The sequence below is a fragment of the Euprymna scolopes genome, chromosome 4 (assembly GCF_053919585.1).
Source record: "Euprymna scolopes isolate OS-2025 chromosome 4, ASM5391958v1, whole genome shotgun sequence".
Classification (NCBI taxonomy): domain Eukaryota; kingdom Metazoa; phylum Mollusca; class Cephalopoda; order Sepiida; family Sepiolidae; genus Euprymna; species Euprymna scolopes.
In genome coordinates this window covers 99,387,377-99,410,506 of record NC_136485.1, presented here as the reverse complement: position 1 = coordinate 99,410,506, position 23,130 = coordinate 99,387,377, and the positions used below count along the sequence as shown (strand labels likewise).

General features: G+C 32.7%; 1 protein-coding gene across 2 annotated transcripts in view; it reads left to right on the top strand.

The window, feature by feature from the left end:
• The window catches only part of LOC145269149 (non-lysosomal glucosylceramidase-like), a 238,349-nt gene extending 222,884 nt beyond the window's left edge, over nucleotides 1-15,465 (top strand). For both annotated transcript variants that reach the window (XM_080124756.1, XM_080124759.1), the window contains exons 16-17: nucleotides 14,235-14,426; nucleotides 14,995-15,465. In XM_080124756.1, the coding sequence (XP_079980882.1) occupies nucleotides 14,235-14,426; nucleotides 14,995-15,192 (390 nt within the window). In that variant the 3' untranslated portion in view covers nucleotides 15,193-15,465. The remainder of the gene's footprint in view (nucleotides 1-14,234; nucleotides 14,427-14,994) is intronic.
• Nucleotides 15,466-23,130: the final 7,665 nt, after the last annotated feature.

Genomic DNA, 23,130 nt, shown 5'->3' with positions numbered 1-23,130 from the left:
AGTTCTGTATATATTGTTTAAAATAAAAAAAGTTCTGTATATATTGTTTAAAATAAAGTGGGTTGTTTTTTGTTGTTGTTAAAGTTCTGTTTATATTAATTTTTGAAAAAGAACTTCTGACCGATATCATTTATATATCGTTGGCATTGGGCAAGATAACAGTGTAGTATCTATTCCGATACTACACTTCAATTTTTCTGACTTCGATTAGTGGAGGAGAAATCCTTCTAAACAGAGGCAATTTTATTTTTGTTCCTATCTAGAATGTCCCTTTTTGGGGAACTAGATTTTCCCCCCACATTAAAAACCGACCTTGTATCTAACTCTGCCATCTTGAGGAGGCAAGTAAATAGGAACATAAGTGATTAGGAAATTTGGTTCCTTTTATGTGATATCGGGATTGACCCCCCCCCCCCCAAAAAAAAAGGGAGTTGTAAAATCGTTTTCTTTTGTTACTTCAGTAATCTAGTAAAAAATGGAATTTTTACTTAATTAAATAATTCGAAATAAGAAAAAGATTTTGTTTGAATTTAATTATTTTTAATTTATATCACTATGAAATAGGTAAAAAAAAAACAAAAAAACCACACAGTCCATCACTGCAAATAAAAAAAAGATGATATTCCTGCATCTATGTTACCGCACTGAAATCGTCATTTAGAAAGCCATTCTTAACATGGGGAAGGTAGGGTATTTTGTAATTATGTAATTTCACGTAGATTTAGAAGTATTTAAACTGTCAAATTATGTTAATCGATCAGCTTCAGCCTTATTTTTTTGTCTATAATTTTTGTCTATAATGCTAATAATGTTTTTTTGTCTATAATGCTAATAATATTTTTTTGTCTATAATGCTAATAATATTTTTTTGTCTATAATGCTAATAATATTTTTTTGTCTATAATGCTAATAATATTTTTTGTCTATAATGCTAATAATATTTTTTTGTCTATAATGCTAATAATATTTTTTTGTCTATAATGCTAATAATATTTTTTTGTCTATAATGCTAATAATATATTTTGTCTATAATGCTAATAATAGGGAAAACATGTTTACTTCGTCATTTGAAAGATTTTGAAGTATTTAAACTGTCAATTTCTGGTTATGATTAAAGTCAAGTATTCTAGTTCACTTGTCTATATGGACATACAAAACACAGAATCTTTGGCCTCATTACTCAAGAAAAGCAGATATTAATTAGAATTATTCAAACAAACAAAAAAAGAATGAGAGAAATTGAGGTTTATTTAAAAAAAGATGGTACTCTTGCAGAGAAAAGACCTGCTGAAATAATAATGTTATTTCAAAATCCATTTTTAACATATTTTAATATTGTTCCTAAGCGAAACTGGCATTGGGCCAACCATTTCCCTAGATGAGTTCATAATTAAAGAATACTCTAACTTAACATCTAAATTTCACCACCAAGATCGCCATGGGCATGGAATATGTATCCACATTAAAAGATGCCTTTCCATGTTGTAGGGACATCTCCAGAGAAGACCTTAAATTACCTTATATGTGCATCCAGGTTGCACTTGCTTACACCACTGCATTTATATTTGCCCTCTATCACCCCCCAAAATAGCGGAGTTACTATCTTTAAGAGTATATTTGAGAAAATTGACCACATCCTGTCTGCTCAAACTTCGGCTAATATTCACATCTGTAGTGACTTCAATGTCCACAATGTGGAATGGCTGACCCACTCAAACAAGACAGATGATGAAGGGAGGTTCTGTCATAATTTTTCATTGCTTATGACCTCACTCTGATTGTTCACGAACCCACCCATGTGCCCGATACTAACAGCCAGTATGCAAGCCTTCTAGACCTTTTTCTTACAACTTGCCCTGAGCTATGTGCATGTTCCATTCTATCTCCTCTGGGATCTTCTGACCACTCAGTTGTATCAGTTTCATTTTTAATGAAATATAATAAATCTACAGACGTACCTCTCCACCATACTGTATACCGATACTCTATGGCTGACTGGGATAGCTTCCGTACATTTATATCTGATCTACCTCTGCATTCCATATTTAAAAAGAATGTGTTAGACCTGACGGAATGGTTAATTGTAGGTAGAAATATTCCAACAAAAACCTAACAGTCAGCCATGGTTCTCCCCAGAATGTGCTGCTGCCATCGCGCACAGAAATCACTTTTTCCATAGCTCCCAACATAATAGATGTACTGAGACTAAAGCTGTTTTCACGACTGCCAGCAACCACTGTAAAAGAGTAATAAAAAATGCAAGAGAGCTATATGCTCAGTCCGTTAAATCCAAAGTAACTGAGCAGCGGCTTGGTTCCCACCAGTTTTGGCAAATAGCAAACAGGATCCTGAACAGAAGCGTGTGCTCTATCCCACCTATCATTAATGGACCTGAGGTCATCTCGTCAGCATCAGACAAAGCCAAACTATTTGCCAAGAACTTTGCAGCTAATTCTACCCTATGCGACGAAGGCCATCAACTCCCCGTATTTCCTCCTATAACAGACAACACACTATGCAACATACAAATATCTGTGCGTGATGTTGCCAAGCTAATCAAGAACCTTGATTCCAGTAAAGCCACTGGCCCTGACGGCATTCCAATTATAGTGCTGAAAAAGCTTCTACCAGAACTTGCCCCCATACTTACTAAACTGTTTAAGCGTTGTCTGAAGGAGAATTATTTCTCAAGACTCTGGGAAACCTCAATAGTATGCCCTGTATTTAAGAATTCAAGTGATAAGTCATCTCCCTCTCAGTACAGACCAATAAGTCTCCTATGTGTCATGAGTAAGTTGCTGGAATTCATATTAAATAAAGTAGTAGTCAATCACCTCAGCAGAAATAATCTTCTTAGTGATATGCAATATGGTTTCCGCTCTGCTAGATCTACAGCAGATGTAGTTACGGTTATATCTTATAGTATTAGCGAATCTCTCGACAAAGGCGTCTTTTTCTTAGGGCAATTGCTCTTGACATATCAAAGGCCTTCGATAAGGTATGGCATAAAGGCCTACTTTACAAGATTTCCAGCAACGGTATAACTGGAAATGTTTTCTCAATTATTTAATCATTTCTCTCTGATAGGCTTATAAGAGTAGCAGTTGATGGGCAGAAATCAGAAGCCCACAGTATTAATGCTGGAGTCCATCAGGGATTCATCCTGGGCCCAACTCTCTTCCTTATCTACATCAATGATCTCCCAAAACTCATACTTAATTCATTTGTTGACATTTATGCTGATGATACGATCATCTATGGTAACACATCAAAGGCCATAAATGATGAAGTCCTCTCTGATTCTCTCTCCTCTGATCTTGAACGCATGGTACAATGGGGGAAGAGGTGGTTGGTTACTTTTAATGCATCTAAAACCAAGCTCCTATCTTTACATCATCAACGCTCTGATCCCCATCTGGATCAATTGAAATGGATGGCTCTCGTCTAGGGGAAGCTCCATGTTTTGATAAGCTTTTGGGATTGACCTTTATTCCTGACCTGAAATGGAACACGTACATCAAGTCTGTTGCCAAGGTTGCTGGAAAAATGGTGGGATCCTTCTACCGCTCCAGAAGATGTCTCACTGTTGATGCAGTTCTCTATCTATATAAAAGCCAAGTATGTCCAAGGATGGAGTACTGCTGCCACATCTAGGCAGGAGCTGCTAAAAACAGCCTATCCTGCCTTGACAGAGTACAAAATAGACTTCGTGGCTTAGTAGAGGATGCCCTTTTCTTTTCCCTGAAACCTCTCTCCCACAGAATAGACGTTGTGAGCCTGTCTTTGTTTTATCATTATTTCCATGGCAAGTGCTCGTCTGAGCTCCAATCTCTGGATCCCCCCCTCCTGTGCCAATCTTTCACAAAAATCACCCGTCTAGCTGAAACCACTGTCAATAATTTTCCCCTTTTTTATCTGTGCCTAAATCAAAACGTACATTCCATCAACAAAGCTCCTTTCTTAGAGTGCACACCTTCTTCCATTTGCCTGTTTCCCATCTGACTACAACTTGGTTGTCTTCAAGTCCAACATAAACAAATTCCTGATAAGTAAGTAATATGTAAAATAAAGTAAGTAAATAAGCTAAGTATTCCAATTTATCAAATGTCCATTACTAACGATTTTTACAATATTATCCTATTGATTACTGTACACGCAATAACCCTTATTCTCAAATGGCCTCTGGGGGAACATATAGACATTTAGCAAATAGATGCGAAAAATTATAAAGGAATAAGCAAGTTATCTCTCAATAAATAACCAATAAATAAAATCCATGTTAAATCTGTAAATGAGATTTATAACCCATTCTGAGGCCCTTATCAGTCTTATGTTGTAAATGAACAACTTCTAATTAAAAAACAAAAAACAATTTGTGCTGGTTTTATTTTTAGTGTCAAAAAAAAAAAATCGGTTTGGAATCGGAAATTAGGCTATAATTTTTCTGGTTCCAAATGGATTCTCCAAAAAGTTCTGATTCTGGATTCCAATGCCGATTAATCATCCCAACACTAGAGTGAATAGTAAAAAAAATATTTTTAAAAATGTCATAAAATATTTAAAAGTGTCTGTTATTACTGCCTTTGCTAAAAACAAATATTAAAGCATGATGTTCCTCAAAACAACATATCAATTATTTGAACTACTATTAAATGAACTTGTTATATTCACAACATATAAAAACAATATGGTTACCTATCTCTCCAACGTTTTTTTTAATATGTAATTAACATTCTCAAATTTCAGTTTCTTTGGAGTATTTTAAATAGTATTAAAATTTCAAATATTTTCGATTTGCAATTAAATTTAATCCATAGTTGTTAGACACCAATTAAGTATGATTCCCTGAATTTTAATTTTTTTTATTAAGACCCCTTTAACTCAACCCAAAAATTTGAGGTATTTTTCTAGAATTAAAAAGAATTTAATAGATTTTGATAAAAATTACAAGAAAGATTCTTTCTTGTAGCATATATTATTTTTTTTACCTGCCTAAACTAACATAAAATTATATCTACTTTTAAACTTATACACATACCCCAAAAAGAAGAATGGAATTAGGACATTTATTATTGTAATTAACAACAAAAAAAAAAGAAATAATAAACAAATATTCAACAAATAAATGTTACCAAAGGCAAGACTGTTCTACATACCCAAATAAATTTGTGTTTAAGCCTTTTGAGTGCGTTTTTTGTTCAAAACAAACTTAGTGTCTCCTCTTTGAGTTAGAATTTAAAAAATGGTTGCTCGATAACGAAAGGAGCATTGACAACTGCTCAAAATTGAAAATTAAACAAACGCTGGTAGAAACACATAAATGTTAACAATCGATTGAGATATATGCTGTACAAGTATTTTGTTTAATTTTCGATTTTTGAGCGATTAAACAAGAATGAGCCAGAAATGAGTATCATGTTACCTTAATTTTATGTGCAAAATTTTAAAATAATTTTTTCTTTCCGCCACATAATCAATTAAAAATGTAGAATCCCATTTTGGGGAATTGATTTAGCTAAAGAGACTAATATATTTGCTGCAGCTGCTCTTGTTGTTATCATTTGTAGTAGTAGTAGTAATCGGAATTTAGAATTATCAAAGATGAAAATAAAACGAGCGTAGCAACTAGTAGAGACAAAATCTGCATATATCTTTTAAACAAATGTTGTGCAAGAAGGTTAGAATAGTAACTATTTAAAGTGCCCGCCTTCTACGTCAATCACTGCCTCCACATGGTGCCTGAAGACCTTGCAGAACTTGACATGGTAGTCCTCCGACATATTATTTCAGGCTGTCATGATGGACTGCTGTGGAGTCTTGCAGGCCTCTGCGTCCATAACGCTCCAAACAGAATAGTCAAGGACATTTAGGTGAACAGGATGGCTAGAAGGAGGTTGGCCAAAACTCTGCAAGGTTGTAGGCCAAGAAATTTTGGACTTTGGTAGCCTTATGACACTGTGCAGAGTCCTGGATGGAGACAATTGTTCTTCGGGTAATTAGCCTTCAAAAATGGGAGGATACGATATCGGAGGAGGCTGTAATATTCCTTGGCACCAATCTTTTCATCTTGTTGAAAAAAGTGAAGAAAACGCTTTCCATCTGAGGTCACAAGGTCAAAGGCCGGGTGTTTGGTCCTCATGACTAGCTTCACATTGCTGCTGGTAGTTGCAGTCATGTAATCATTGTGCTGGTTAACAGTCTGGTCGACGATAAAAAGCTTTTCGTCACTGAAGATTTTCATGTTTGATGCATTCTCCCTATTCTTTAGCCAACACAGGACCTTTTTGCAAGTCAGTTTTCCTTCTGAGGCTTTGTGAGAAGGTGCCTGACGTAGGAATGTATTTCCCAGTCCTTCTTGACAACCCTGCGAATGGTCTCCCTCGCTTACGTTTTTGTATTTGGCGAGCTTCCGCAGGGTTCTGTTTGATTGATTGATTGTGGCCGCCACATCCTTGATAAAGGCCTGTGTCTGTTTTTGTTAGCTGAAGAGGGAGCTAGAGACCTCGATGTTGCCTGTGACCTTAAATTTGGTTCTGACATTGTAAACTGTTGCCAAGTTGGGGCAAGTTTCCACGCAAAGATGATCCAGCACTCTCTGCCTTTTTGCTATTTCTGATGGCATTTTTCATCCGATTGAAACGAACACTGCCTCAAACGACAGCCGACAAATTTCTGTGTATCTGAAAAAAAAGAAAAGGAAATTAAGATCACATTAATCCATTGGCGGGAAATTTGAGGCTAAAATTCTAAATTCTGCTTATGCACCCTGTAGTATCTGTAATTTCTATTTTACAGTAACGCTAATCAATCTAATAATCAACCAAATGTGTATAATAGTAAAAAGAAAATATGAACATTATTCAAAGAGGGAAGGTACAGAATAGTTAATAGAAATCCCTCCTAATGTCAAGTATGCTTTTCTAAATAGTACGTTATTATGTAGAAACTCCTTCTTGACATGTGACGAGCTTTCTTAACTATTTTCTCCCTACACTGTTTTCTTATTTTTCATACTAATCGTCGGGTAATTGTTTTTTTATATGCCAGTATGCCAGATTTCAATACACCATTTGGGTTCACCAAAAAGTATTTCAGTGTGCTAAATTTCATTTTGTCATAAAAACAAATTTCCACAGAAAAAAAAAACAAAAAAAAACTTATTTTTACATTTTTGTCTAGCGAATAAACATAGAAGTACATATGAAAAACCATGTTTATTTTTTAAATTCAATAACTGAGCTGAAGTCGATGTTTTGTTTCTAAAACAAAAATAACTTTTTTGATAAATCCCTGTGTGGTGTATTGGAAAATATTTTTTCTAAATAATAAAAATGAATAAAGTTTATTTTTACAAGAATCTTTATATATTTATCTAGCTAATAAACATAAAATTATGTATGAAAAAACCACATTTATTATTTTTAAAGATCTAACTTATATTCTAACTAGCAATTCAGCCCAGCTTTGCTTGGGCCCTATGTGCTGTTCATAACTTGCCCTATGTGTGAATTCACTTTACCAAAATTTGTCCGAGTAATTTCGTAGAGACTGCAGAGGTCAATTTTTTTAACTTTTACCCCTTAACATTTATTATTTTGGTCTCAAATCAAAGTTTTACCCATGTTCAAGTTACCTACATCTAAAATTTCAAGTTTTTAGACCCAAAATTTGCAGAGGAATTTGGTAGAATCTGCAAAGATCAACTCTTAACTTTGACCTTTTGGCAGCCAAATTTTCGCCCCCAAAACTGATTAAAATGCTTGCCGCATGTCTGAATACCCATTATGTATAAATTTCAAATGTTTAAATCCGAAATTGGCTGAGTAGTTTGCTAGACGCCACAAACTCAAATTTTCAAGCCGAACTGATTAAAAGCTTGCCCTATCTCTGAATACCCTTTATGTAAAATTTCAAATGTTTAGACCAGAAATTGACTGAGTAATTTGGTAGAGACCATAGATCAAATTTTTTTAAACTTTTACCCCAATTTTGACCCCCTTAACAGTTATGTTTTGGGGCTCAAATAAAATTAAAAAGTTTGATCCCTGTCCAATTAACCTAAATTTAAAATTTCAAGTGTTTATGCCCAAAATGGACAAAGGAATTTGTAGAGTTTTCAAAGGTAAATCGTTGAACTTTGACCTCTTTACAGGCAAATTTCTGTCCGAAAGCCGATTAAAATGATTTTCCCAAATCTCAATTTCCCTTATGTCAAATCTTGAATCTCTAGACTGAAAATTGACAGTTATTTGGTAGGGAAATGTACACACACACACACACAGACATTTTCACTTTTATATATATACTAGCGGGAGGAACCCGGCGATGCCCAGGTGTCTTGAGGTAAATCAAAACTCCGGTTAAATAATAGAAAAAAAATGTTTTGGTAGGTGAGTGTATGAGGATCGAACCCGTACTCTTGAGTTGGAAATTAATGTGTGAAAAAAAAACCATGCTACGTTAGCCATTGAGCCACGGCGACAGACAATGTTAAGCAGGTTATTTAACTATAAAAACAGGCGTGCGCAATAAAAGTTAACTCTGCTGCTTCCATTTGACCTAATTAAGAAGGTCAAATAGAAGTCACGCAGCGTTTGGGTTTGTTTACCCAAATTTAACTGTTTCTTCCCCCAACAGATGTTGGGGAGGGGGAAAGCAGCTCCCAATTGTCCAGATTGAATAGCAACTGATCAAAGCTGATTGCTTCTGGACGTTTTTCTCGGCGCAATGCCGAAGACGTCGTTTGAGTTTAGTTTCACTTTATTTATACTAAAAAACCCCAATCAACACGCGAGAAGCCAAAATAGCAATAATTTAGTAAAAATCGACGTAAATAAATCTATACGCTACGCGGTTTTCCAATTCCTAGATATTATTATATAGAACCTATATACACAGTTGTAAGCGATAGTAACGACCCCGGGAACGTGTGCGAGAAAAGCCTTTTGAAGACATATATGAAATGGTCACACACATTTTGCCTTTTATATATATAGAAGACTAGCGAGGGGTACCCGGCGATGCCCGGGTGTCTTGAGGTAAATCAAAACTCCGGGGGGGGGGGGGGGTTAAATAAAAAAAAATGTTTTGGTAGGTAAGTATGAGGTATGAGAATCGAACCCGTACCCTTGAGTTGGAAATTAATGTGTGAAAAAAAAATACCGGGCAACGTTACCCATTAGGCCACCGCGACATACATACAACATACTCAGGTTTGAATTTATTTGTTAAACTATAAAAACAGGCGTGCGCAATAAAAGTTAACTCTGCTGCTTCCATTTGACCTAATTAAGAAGGTCAAAAAGTCGACGTAAATAAATCTAGATGCAACGCACTTTCCCAAATCATACATATTATTATTTAGGACCCATATAAACAGTTGTAAGCGATCGTAACGACATCGGAACCGTGTGCGAGAAAAGGCTTTTGAAGACATACACGAAATGGTCACACACATTTTGCCATTTATATATATAGATATATATATACAGATATACCTAAAACAGAAAAACATGATTCTTCATTTTTAGATGATTACATGTAAACAGCTTTAAAAAAAAAAGTGGTAAAAATACAATAAAACACCAAACAATAAGTTTCATATAAAAATTTATGATATCTTATTGATCAATGTTTTAAGGACATGAAACCAACTTGATTTGTGTTAAATCTTGGAAATGTTAATGTTCCAAATCAAACTTTAGTATAAAATATGTTATTGTTAAAAGTCCTTAAAAGCAAGCTCCTTTTCTACTACTAATCCTAAGTTTTGAGTGGTAATACAAAAAATAAAGCAATTACATGTGCTTTTATGATTTTGCTGATCAGACTTAGAATTAGCGATAAAAATTACAACCGCTTAAAAAGTTAGAATGTACCGGAAATGGGATCATTTTACCTTATATTTATATGCACAACTGAACCCCATTCTAAGTTGTAAAATATTGTTTCAGTGTGCTCACGCATAATTGCCTAAAAAGTAGAATCTCGTATGTTTAGGGTAGTTTAAATGTAAATGAGTTTTTTTTTAATTTCTTAGTTAGAAGTTCAACTTCTCTTTATATATTCTATCCAAAACAAATTTGTGATATTTTCATCTCTATTTTTTACTTGTGATAAAACCACACAAAATATAAGGAAACATGAAATATTTTAGAGGATGTGGTGATCAGAGAACACCAAGGTCAAGCAACACCAGAAAAAAAATGTCCAAGCATTTTAAATCTTTTGATATTAAAGTGTGAAGTCTCTAATAGACACTATATAGAGGTTTATCAAATAGGTGCAAAAAGCTTCTTAAAATCTGTGATATTGAATAGGTAAGTTGCTTACCATAAAAACTAATAAAAACAAATTAAATTAGTCTTGGAGAGCCAATGCTACATTTAGGAATGGGATACATTTTATTTGAGGTTTTCTTCAACAAATATGCTTGGATTAACAATTGCCACAGTCGTGAAGGATTTCCAGTCATTACTTTTGCAGTCCTTCTGTCTATCCTCTTTTCAACTTGACACGTTTTGAATCATTTGTTTTCAATTCTTTCACAATTTGCTCAATTTTTGTTTTGTGTTTATTTTATTTTTACCACTAAATTTTTCAATGTTACATGTAATCATCTAAAAACTGGAGAATCGTGTTTTTCTTTTTCGGGTTTATTAGAATATCAGTTAGATTTTTAAAAATAATAAACGTGTATTTTCATAGTCCTCGGTAAATATGGCACAGGAAAAACTACCCCCTTTGACAACAGAAAAGTAGGACCATTTGAGAAATGCAAGCTAAGCTCCCACTCCCATAGTTTAAAATAGGGCTAAGCATCCCTAGCTTTAGTTAAAATTCTGTAGAAGCACAAAAAAATTATAACATTTTAATAATTACTTTATCATAAATATTTATATATTATAATCTGGAAAAAAAAAGTCTAAATAAAATGTTACCACTGCCACACCTAAATACAATTTATTTTTTAAGTCTTGAAAATGAAAACTTAATTCAAAGATTTAATCGCTGGCGGCCACTGTTTTAAGATTTTTCCAGCAAAACAATTTTTACTTATTAAAAAGCAGAAAATTGGCCAAATTGAAGCACAAATTTACATTTACAAATAATTAAGAGTTTTTTAATACGAAATGTTGGGTTTGTTTTAAAACGTTATGTGAGAATAAGAAGAGTATCGCCACAACTTCAATGTCCACAATGGGGAATGGCTGACCCACTCTAACAAGACAGATGATGAGGGGAGGTTCTGTCATGATTTCGCCATTGCCTATGACCTCACCTAGATTGTTCACGAACCCACCTGTGTCCCTGATATTACGGGTTAGTATGCAAACCTTCTAAACCTTTTTCTCACAACTTCCCCTGAACTGTGTTCATGTTCCGTTCTATCTCCCCTGGGATCTTCCGACCACTCGGTTGTATCAGTTAAGATAAAAATGAAATGTAATAAGTCTTCAGACATACCTCTCTACCGTACTGTATATCGATACTCTATGGCTGACTGGGATAGCTTCCATACATTTATATCTGATCTACCTCTGCATTCCATGTTTAAAAAGGATGTGTCCTCTATAGTATCACACCTGACAAATGGTTAATTGTAGGCATAGACCGATTCATACCATCCAAAAAATTCCAACAAAAACCTAACAGTCAGCCATGGTTCTCCCCAGAATGTGCTGCTGCCATCACACACAGAAATCACTTTTTCCGTAGCTACCAACGTAATAGATGTACTGAGACTAAAGCTGTTTTCACGACTGCCAGCAACCACTGTAAAAGAATAAGAAAAAATGCAAGAGAGCTATATGCTCAGTCCGTTAAATCCAAAGTAACTGAGCAGCGGTTTGGTTCCCACCAGTTTTGGCAAATTGCAAACAGGATCCTGAACAGAAGCGTGCGTTCTATTCCAACCATCATCAATGGACCTGAGGTCATCTCGTCAGCATCAGACAAGGCAAAACTATTTGCCAAGAACTTTGCAGCTAATTCTATCCTATGCGACGAAGGCCATCAACTCCCCGTATTTCCTCCTATAACAGACAACACGCTATGCAACATACAAATATCTGTGCGTGATGTCGCCAAGCTAATCAAGAACCTTAATTCCAGTAAAGCAACTGGTCCTGACAGCATTCCAATTATAGTGTTGGAAAAGCTTCAACCAGAACTTGCCTCCATACTTACAAAACTGTTTAAGGAGAAGTGCTTCCCAACACCCTGGAAAACCTCATTAGTATGCTGTGTATTTAAGAATTCAAGTGATAAGTCATCTCCCTCTCAGTACAGACCAATAAGTCTCCTGTGTGTCATGAGTAAGTTGCTGGAATCCATATTAAATAAAGAAGTAGTCAACCACCTCAGCAGAAATAACCTTCTTAGTGACATGCAATATGGTTTCCGTTCTACCAGATCTACAGCAGATGTGCTAATGGTTATATCTCATAGGATTAGTGAATCTCTCGACAAAGGCGTCTTTTTCTAGGGCAATTGCTCTTGACATATAAAAGGCCTTCAATAAGGTATGGCATAAAGGCCTACTTCACAAGATTTCCAGCTACGGTACAACTGGAAATGTTTTCTTAATTATTAAATCATTTCTCTCTGATAGGCTCATAAGAGTAGTGGTTGATGGGCAGAAATCAGAAGCCCACAATATTAATGCTGGAGTCCATCAGGGGTTCATCCTGGGCCCAACTCTCTTCCTTATCTACATTAATGATCTCCCAAAACTCATACTTAATTCATTCATTGACATTTATGCTGATGATACGATCATCTATGACGAAGTCCTCTCTGATTCTCTCTCCTCTGATCTTGAGCTCGTGGTACAGTAGGGGAAGAGGTGGTTGGTTACTTTTAATGCATCTAAAACCAAGCTCCTATCTTTACATCATCAACGCTCTGATCCCCATCTGGATCAATTGAAATGAATGGCTCTCGTCTAGGGGAGGCTCCATGTTTTGATAAGCTTTTGGGATTGACCTTTATTCCTGACCTGAAATGGAACATGTACATCAAGTCTGTTGCCAAGGTTGCTGGAAAAATGGTGGGATCCTTCTACCGCTCCAGAAGATGTCTCACTGTTGATGCAGTTCTCTATCTATATAAAAGCCAAGTATGTCCAAGGATGGAGTACTGCTGCCACATCTGGGCAGGAGCTGCTAAAAACAGCCTATCCTGCATTGACAGAGTACAAAATAGACTTCGTGGCTTAGTAGAGGATGCCCTTTTCTTTTCCCTGCAACCTCTCTCCCACAGAATAGACGTTGCGAGCCTGTCTTTGTTTTATCATTATTTCCATGGCAAGTGCTCGTTTGAGCTATAATCTTTGGTCCCCCTCGCCAATCTTTCACAAATATTTACTTGTCTAGCTGAAACCACTTTACATTTTATTTTATTTAATTTTAAATTTGTGGGATTACTTTTCTACAAAGTTAATTGTATTTGTGAAAAAGAAAAATTTAGGCATGAAAACAAAATTATTTGTAATTAATTAAAGATTTGTTGAAAGTGCTTACCTGGGATAAAGTATTTTAGTGACTGCTGGCATTTCTTGGAGAATGAGTTGCGTTTTATTTTTTTTAATCATTCAAACCAAAAAGTACCTGACTCTTGTTGCAATCCTCTCTTCTGATGGCAGCCTGCTGCTGCATGTGAAGAGATGTTATTGAAAGCACTCTTCTTTGCATTGACAGAATACAAAATTGATTTTGCAATCTACTGGATGATGATACCTTCTCTTTCTTACAGCCTCTCTATCACAGAAGAGACATACTGTATTGGTATGAACTGAGCTTCAGTGTCTGGTCTTTGCCGTTAAACATTCACAGCAAAAACATGACTAGCAACAATAACTGCGAAGAATTTTCCTTTCTTCCTTTGTACAAAACTCCATGAACAGTTTCCTTCCAAGAATTTCCCATCTGTAGAACACGATGCCACACAGATACTTCTTTGTTAAAACATGGTTGTTTTAAAGTCAAATGTCAACAAATACCTGTGAAGCAATCCTCATCACATTCTACCAATTCCACCCATCGTTCCCAATCCTCTCACAGAATTCTTCAATATCAACTGGCAATCTTCAAGTGGTAATTCATTCGAATAGAAAAAATGCTGTAAAGCAGACAAGCCAAACAAATTAATGACTTGAACTCAAATTCTAAGCAAAATTAAAGTTAAAATATGATTTCATATATGATTAATTTTTGCCTTTTAATTTTGTATAGGTTTTCCCTCCTGACAAAGTTGTGAGTGTTTTGAAAGTTATATATGAGCACAACGTGATGAAGATTAATGGAGGAACGTGTGGAGCCATCAATGGTGGTCGGCTTGATCAACAGAAGGAGACGAGCAATTGTCAAGCAGAAGAGTTTTGGGTTGGTATTGTATATTCGCTTGCAGCTACCATGATACAAGAAGTAAGTTTCAGAAATAAAAAAGATTTAATCTTTTAAAAATTTTTTCAACATTTCAATTTTGCTATAAAATTATTCAATCATTAGAAGTAAGTTAGTTTGCTTTAATCTTTTTTGTTTTTGTTTTTTTTGTAAAGGATCACGTTTAAAAAACAAATTTTCAACTTGAAATACATTTATTTTCTATTCATTATTTAATATATAATTATGGTTCCATTTTGAATATTAGCTTATTGAATGATGAAATCAAAAGATTTATTTTATCAAGTATACTATGTTTTCTTAAGCATTAATATTGTTGTGACCCTTACAGTTTTGTGTAAAAATAGAAACTTACATTCAATGAATTAAGTTTGAAATAAAAAAAGTATTGATATGCCAGAAAATGAATCTTGTTTACATTTATATGAAACTGAAATGGATTAATGCATTTCATTTGATTTATTTTCATTTCATCTTAACAGGTGTTGGCAGGGATTGAACAAAGAATCCCCATGTCCTTTTACACCCAATTGATAAAACCTTTTTTTTTATAGTTTTTAATATTCAATTTTTCTGTTTATGATTGTAGGGACTTTGTGAAGAAGGATTCCAAACAGCATGGGGTGCCTATCACATGTGCTGGGAGATGTTAGGGTTGGCTTTCCAAACTCCTGAAGCTTATACAACTGACAAAGTGTATCGCTCCCTTGGTTACATGCGGCCTTTGGCCATCTGGTCAATGCATTGGGCTCTCATTAAATTTCATCCACATTTATTCAATTCATGATATTTTTTGTCAATATTTTTCTCTCTCATACAATGAGAATTTCATGTTTCTTTTCAAAAAGCTACTGTTTAATCACTGTTAATCACCTTTTGTTGTTTGAGTTTTTGTTTATCATTTTTACTTTTTTGTAAGTTTTTAAAATTTTATCTAAACTTGTAAATGAAGTAAAAAAAACTTCCATTTACAAGTTTACTTTAATCAAATGATATTTCTTCCAATATTTATTGTTGCTATATATTTATCTCACTCTATAAATGTTTAAATAATAAATATAAATAATTTCTTTAAAACCATGACATAGTCGGCAACATCATTCAACTTGAAAACAAATATCAACATTTAATTCTAAGAATTATTTTCTATAATCAAAAAATCTTTTTTTTTTTTGTAGAATCAAGAATGAAATAGAAAAAAATTTTTTCAATATATGATGACATATATATATATGCACACACACATGTTCATATATGTGTGTGTGTGTGCATATATATATATATATATATATGTGTGTGTGTGTGTGTGTATATATTGGCTAAGCATAGAATTAGTCGTTAATGATTATAGTAGTGGGATTGAGAATATACAAAAACTCCATGTCAAATAAGGTCTTCCACAGGTTATGACAAATTAAAACTAAAAAACTAGGGATAGAAAAGAATACAGATATAATAGACAAATTTAATATAAAAAGTACTGTCACTCATGCACTGTATAAGCTATCGTTTGTCAGTTTTTTCTACAAAATTTAATTCTAATTTAAAAGAACAGAGATCATTGATGTTTCCATTTATTTGATACACCTTGAAATATTTAATACATGATTTAGCCAAATTGCTGGTCTCTGGTCTTTACACCAGAAATGGAGGTTAGTATAACTAGAATATTCCAATCAAATTTTGAAAAGGGTGAAACATATACGAATGCCAAACTAAATTTTTAAGTCACAGCCAAAATACCTGATTGAAAGATGCGTATCAGTCTTCTAGCAGTTGAAATGAAAGATAATAGAAAAAATGTTAATTACAAAATTTTTGTCAATAATCAAAAGCAGATAGAAATACATGTAATACTTCAAGTTAGAAAAAGAAATTGATGAGAAGAAATGAAAACTACACAAAAATTACGATACAGAAAAATGTCACGTTGTGTTAGAAAGGTGAAATAAAACTAACAGAAATGTATGAGTTGCTTACAGTCTCAATGATGGCAACACACCACTCCAAGAAAAATACAAATAAAAATCACTTGGTTCTTTGACCATTTTCTTAGCGTTAGTTTATCCTATCAAGATATCTAGGTAAAAAGGCTAAATAGCAGAGCTTGTTTGGATGTTGTACCAATTAAAGAGTCTTGTATCAGAATTTTTTACCTCATAACAGGGGTTAAAAAAAGTCTTGCCACAGTAGCGTTTTCTAGTATTAAAATCAAATATCACCAGTCTGAACCAATATATGTAGAGTATGAAGAATGGAAAACAACAATATAAAATATATACTAATGTATATAGGTTTATTCGATCAGATATTTACTTATCCTACACCTCTAATTGATGTTACATCAATTAGAGATGTAGGATAAGTAAATATTCATTTATATATATATATATATATATATATAGGCAAAACGGCTGCGCGAGCCTTTGTATGTCCAGCAAAGGTTTTTTTCATGGGGTTTTGGGGATGGGTTACTATATTTTAGAACTTTTTATATACTCCCTAGATTGCAATATCTACAATTTGCGAACGGTCATCATCTATACATTTATGTTGAGCGAGTTTAAAAAAAAAAAAAACCTGGTTTCTAGTGTTTGCTTGTTTGTCTTTTTTATATAAATAATGCAAAACTGAATCAAATTAAATCAGCTTGCTGACCTTCGTTACAAGTGCGTCTTGAAAGCAATAAGCTTTGATCAATGTGGGGGGGAAACCCTTCATATCAGACAATTGCTATTCATTTAAGAGTTCCCCCTTTTTGGGGGGAACTTTGTTTCCCCAACGTCTTGGGGAAGCAAATAAATGAAACAGCGGAAAGCTTAACTGGCCTTTAGCCAATGTTCATTTCTGCACCTCCTAACAAGTCAACTTTTCTAAATAAATAAAGGAGAAGCTTGTTATACATAGTATGAATTATTATGAATTCAATAAAGCTTCCCAACATTCTATGATTCCTTTTAATCTTTTTTGCCCCTAATGAACCCTATGCTAGACGCCACATCTCCTCCATGTTATCTAGCACCTTCTCTACTCTTCTGATGAAAAGCATTAGGCTTCGAAATGCCCTGGCATAGAGAGTCCCTTCTATCACCCAAATTTTGCTTGTATTCCATTATTCAATAAATGATCCATTCTATATCTACCAATATATAGTTTTGTGACTTCATTTCATACTCTTGTTGTCCTATTATATATATATATATATATATATATATGTCAAGCTTTTTTAGAATTTCTTTAGGTACAACTATTTATATTCTGATAACCATAAAATTTACAAGCAATTTTAATATTAAAAAGTAAAGAGTATGTTAGTATACATCTAATGATTTGGATTTGCAGATCAACATTGATAAATACACAGGAAATGTGGGTCATGGGGTTAGTGTATGCACTCAGATGGCAACATGCTGTTGTTGGAAACAGATATGTCAAATGGCTCAAAGAGTAGGCAAACAATGTAGGAAGTTAGTTGGGAAACCTTAAGCGGACAGCACGTATAAAGAAATAGCTTAAGAATCGAATATAAATTAATATCCTCTCATCTCTAGCAGAATAGAAAGGGACATGAACAGCTTAATAAATGGTCAGTCTTCAGATTCAGGACTGTGGAGATAATCATGATATCAGCTGTTTCATACTCTGCATTATCATAAGTAGCAGGTGGTGATGTTTCTTACCAGAGTGCTTTCTCCCTATATATATATAAAAGAACATGGAATTAATGTGAGTATTTGAAATAAATTGTATGAGAAAGAAAGAAAAAATGAAAATGCATTTGACACAATAAAATAAAAAAATATTTTCTAATCTTTTTATATTCAAGTTTTTTTGTTGATGTTGCTTTTAAAGTTATCAGTCATCAGTGATCAACCAAATGTTGAGCTAATTACATGACAAAATTGTTTTTAAAACCATTCTTTCTGTAAAATAATTTTTTAATGGTGCTCATTTTGCATAATTTGCTTTTATTCAACAGATTTTCTTGATTTCATGTTGTAAAAACTGTAATATTAACTCATTTGAAACTTGGAAATGTTACTTTGGTTTTATAATCCTATATAAACCAATATGATGCCACAAAAAATTTCAATCACTACACATAATTAATTCTTGCTTTCCAATCCTAATGAAATCCCATTTCAATTTATTTTAATTTTTTTGGTATTTTGTATTTTCGAATGAACATGCATTTGAACAGTGTTATTATTTCATTTCTGAGCACAGTATGACCCTAAGATTTAACGTTTAAACTTCATCTTTCGTTTAAAATTTTCAAACTTAATTTGGAATAATTGAGTTACATCATGCCTGTTCTACAAGTATTTTAATGGTGAATGCTCTGATGAACTGCAAGCACTTGTGCCCCCACGACGTGAACACCCTCGACAGACCCGACAAGCTGCAAAATCCCACCCCCACACTGTAGAGATCCCTAGATGTAAAAGATCTTTCTACTCTGGTAGTTTCTTCCCCAGAACCGCTAGACTTTGGAATTCCATTCCAGGTCACTGCTTCCCCAACTGTACTGACATGCAGAAGTTCAAGTGCAACTTGAACCAACATCTTGCTGCCTAAATCCCTACATAGTACCCCAGTAGTTGTTTCCCCTGATAGTAGCCCCCTACACCAAAGTGGCAATGTGCCTTGTTTGGGGTGAAATTGTAATTAAAAAAAATTTTTTTTAAAAGTAACATGTTCAATGTCTTTGACAGCTTTCAAATCAGTTAATGATAATAGAATCCAAAATAGCTGACATGAGTTACTACCCTCTCACTTTATTATTATTCAAAACTCAATTTGAAAACTTCAGATTGTGGATTATAAAGCAATTTCTAAAGTTAAAAAAGGTCAAAGCTAAGTAATAGAAATTTTTTGTGTGTTTACCAAACGATCATTCTTTCATATGTTTACTTTACTGATGAAAATATTTTCCTTTTTAATGCATTCCATATGTGGTTTTATTACGTGATATTCTATCTTTGAATAATAAAACAATATTTTGATTTCTTTTCTAATCTTATTTGTAAATAATTTTGTGAATGATAAAATTTTACAATAGTTTAAAAGTGAATTTTAAATTTCCTTGTTAACCCTTTTCATGCCAATTGTCAACATTCACATAGTTGTTGGTGTTGAAAAAAATTGTTCTGAATACTTCCTCTCTTTTTAGAGAGGAATATGTATACTCTCAAATATCAAGACTACCAAATTCAGTGATTGTATAAGGCATTACAAAAAAAAAGATTGTCAAGCATGGTGATATGTGTAACATGATGGTAAACTAAATTGGTGCAAAAAGGGTTGAAATATGAAATAAGTATATAAGTAACATCCTGTAAAAAAAAAAATTGCTTTTTTTATTAAATTTATGATGACTTTCATTATTTTCATGATCTTGACCTTCAGATTATTTTTCTCCATCAGAGCATTCACCATTAAAATACTTGTAGAACTAGTGTTTGACAAATCATATTTACCTTTAATTTTAAAAGCATATTAAGGTAGGATGACACCAAATTTGCCATAGAGATCCATTGTGACGTTGAGATATTAGAGATCAAAATGATATTGCAACCATCACTGATGATGCTACTACTAATTATAAATAACTAAGAGACATCTCAAGTATTACACTAAATCTAGCCCTTTGAAATGGGATAAAAATGAACAAATTACTATAAGCATACTAGTTATGAGGTCCAAAACAACTGAGTAGAATCACCAATTTTGCAACTAATATTCTTGACGCTTTTCAAAAACAGTCACTTTGAATAGCTTTTGATTATTTTCATTGGAGGTTGGAGGTAATGATTTAGTTACTGTTCAATACTTCAGAGTGATTGTATAAGGCATTACAAAAAAAAAAGATTGTCAAGCATGGTGATATGTGTAACATGATGGTAAACTAAATTGGTGCAAAAAGGGTTGAAATATGAAAGAAGTATATAAGTAACATCCTGTAAAAAAAAAAAATTGCTTTTTTTATTAAATTTATGATGACTTTCATTATTTTCATGATCTTGACCTTCAGATTATTTTTCTCCACAATGTTGATATTTCTATTGCATTTTAGTTGATGTGTACCGCAGCCTTCTTCAGGTATCTGCTTTATCTATAAATCAACCATGAACCTGAAGAAGACCTTAGCACTTTGGTTGAAATATTGACTTTGTTCTTCTCATCAATGTAATTAATTTGGTGCTATCTAATGTTTGTTTCTTTATATTGATATTGTACTCATGTAAAGAAATTGATTTTATTAAAAATATCTTCATTTGTTTTTATATATATATATATATATATATATATATATATATATATAGCTGTCTTTTTTCCTAAACAGCACAAAAATATACTTTTTGGTGCTTGTTAAGATAGTCGACAGATTAATTTTTTTTTTTTTAAATATGTGGTTTTAAGCAAAACAATATTACATCCTAAATCGTTCTGTCGAAAATAATAATACATCCAAAAATAACGAAAATTCATTGAGTAGAAGATTATAGTTAAAAGAAATTTTTACGGAAAATTGGAGGAAATGACATTTTCCCTAGATGTACACATCTCCCTTTTCGACACTTTAATGGCAGACCTTTTTTTTTTTTTTAACATCATAGCAATGGACTTTTTTAAAAATTTTTACTAAAAACACAATAGCAGTTGTTCTACTCAATGAATTTTCATAATTTTTGGATGTGTTACTATTTTCGACATGACAAGTAAATGTTGTTTTTGCTTTAAACGACATATTTAAAAAATCAATCTGTTGACTATCTTAACAAGGACCAAATATTTTTTTAATCAGTGAATACCTTTTTTTTTAATTGATTTAATTTGATAAATTAAATCAATTTTCTTAAACTACAAATACTAAAATCCATGACAATGTTTTTAATTTTTGTTTGTTACACTTTAATTTTTCCAAAAATGTTACAACGAAAATGATTTGTATTTATTGTACATGTAATAAAATTTTCAAAATAAAATTTTCATCAAAACAAATTCATTTAATTTTGTTTTTGTGAAAAACAAAATTAAATGTATTTGAATGATTTTCAAATGTTTTTCATGCAGATTCATGCTAGCAAAATTGTTACAATTGTTTGGTCAAGGTTTTCTTTCAACTGAAATCCATGAGAAGATAATTTCTTAGAAAGTACCTACAAGATGTGAAACCCTTTCAAATATCCACCCTTGCAAATTTGTTTTCTATTATTATATAACAACTACACAATAAATTCAATTTTTTAAAATCATATGAGTAGTAAGAAAAACATCCTTTTTGCAAAATAGTATGAATATTTTTTATTCGATTTTTTTTTTTTCAGTTAAATTAATAGTCATGTACTTCTAGAGTGTATGAAAATATTTTTTGAGAAAATAGACATACGCATTTTATAATTTCAGTTTTTTTTATCAGTTAAATTTTGATCATATTTCTAAAATAATAAATTATGGTTAATGTTGAAAAAAAATCAATACACAAGCAAATAATTAAAAAATGCATAAAAAATCATTTTATAATGTTCGTTTTTAAAATCTCTTGAAAAATTATATAAGCCTTCTAAAACTATTTCAGATATGAAAAATATTACTAGATCATTTTTGCAAATATGAATTTTTCATGTGTCTATAAAAATATTAAATCATTTTAATGAATCCTACCCTAATAGGTTTACTCTGTTTTTTTTTTAATTTCATTTTTAATTTTATGTGCTGAAAGTTAAATAAAATATTTTGGAAAAAAAAAAAAAAAGAAGTTTGTATTTGTTTGTTGTTAATGTAATTTGTCTCTCTACAACTCAAATATTTTGTCTGTTTTCTGATTCCCTAAGCAAATATGTAATATAAAACTTGCATGTAGAATGCCATGGCAATACACTTTTATATTAAACTTCGTCAAATTATTGGTCATTGCATAGAATTGATTTAACTTTAGGATATCAAGATCAAATGTCAGAGAAAAAATGAAAGTCACACTTTTGACAATAACTTTGGTTCTGTTAATCGTATATTCGTTACTTGGTCTATATTTTAGCCAATGAAGCTCTGCATCTTACATCCCTTTGACTTTCAGTCATGGCCAAAATTTTGATGGAATTTTAACTTCCGATTTTTTATAACTGATTTCACCATACTGAGCCACAGCAACACAGCTAGTAATAATAATATTAATTTTAATAGATTGACTTGTTTCTTTCTTAGATGCACTCATTTTATTTTGATGTTTAAAACATGAATTTTATGGTTTGAACATTTTGTTGGTCTGAATTTGATTCAATTGACTATTTGACATTTTTGGTGTCAATTTAAATGACACTACCTTTCAGAAAGATGATCCTCTCTGGGATGACAATGCCATTTTCATTCAATGTGGGAAGAACTGAAGTCTATTTTTTTCCATGTTCTGTAGTACTTCCCAAGAATGCCTCACTTTAAACTGAGCTGAAACTTTCCATTGTGGGGAGTTGAGTGAATAATTTTTTCTCTTGATTTTATTAACAAGTGAGAAATCAAAGAGTTTGACACAAGATATTTTAAGAAGCATTGTTGCACCAAACTACTTGTAAGTATATCAGTACATTGAAAGCCAATCCAGGCTCATATGCAAAAAAAAGAAAAAGGGGGGGAGGTCATCTTATGCTTTTTTCATATTTTACTGGAAGTTTGCACAAAATCTATTTATAGTGTTTGAATTCAACATTTGTCATAATAAAGTATT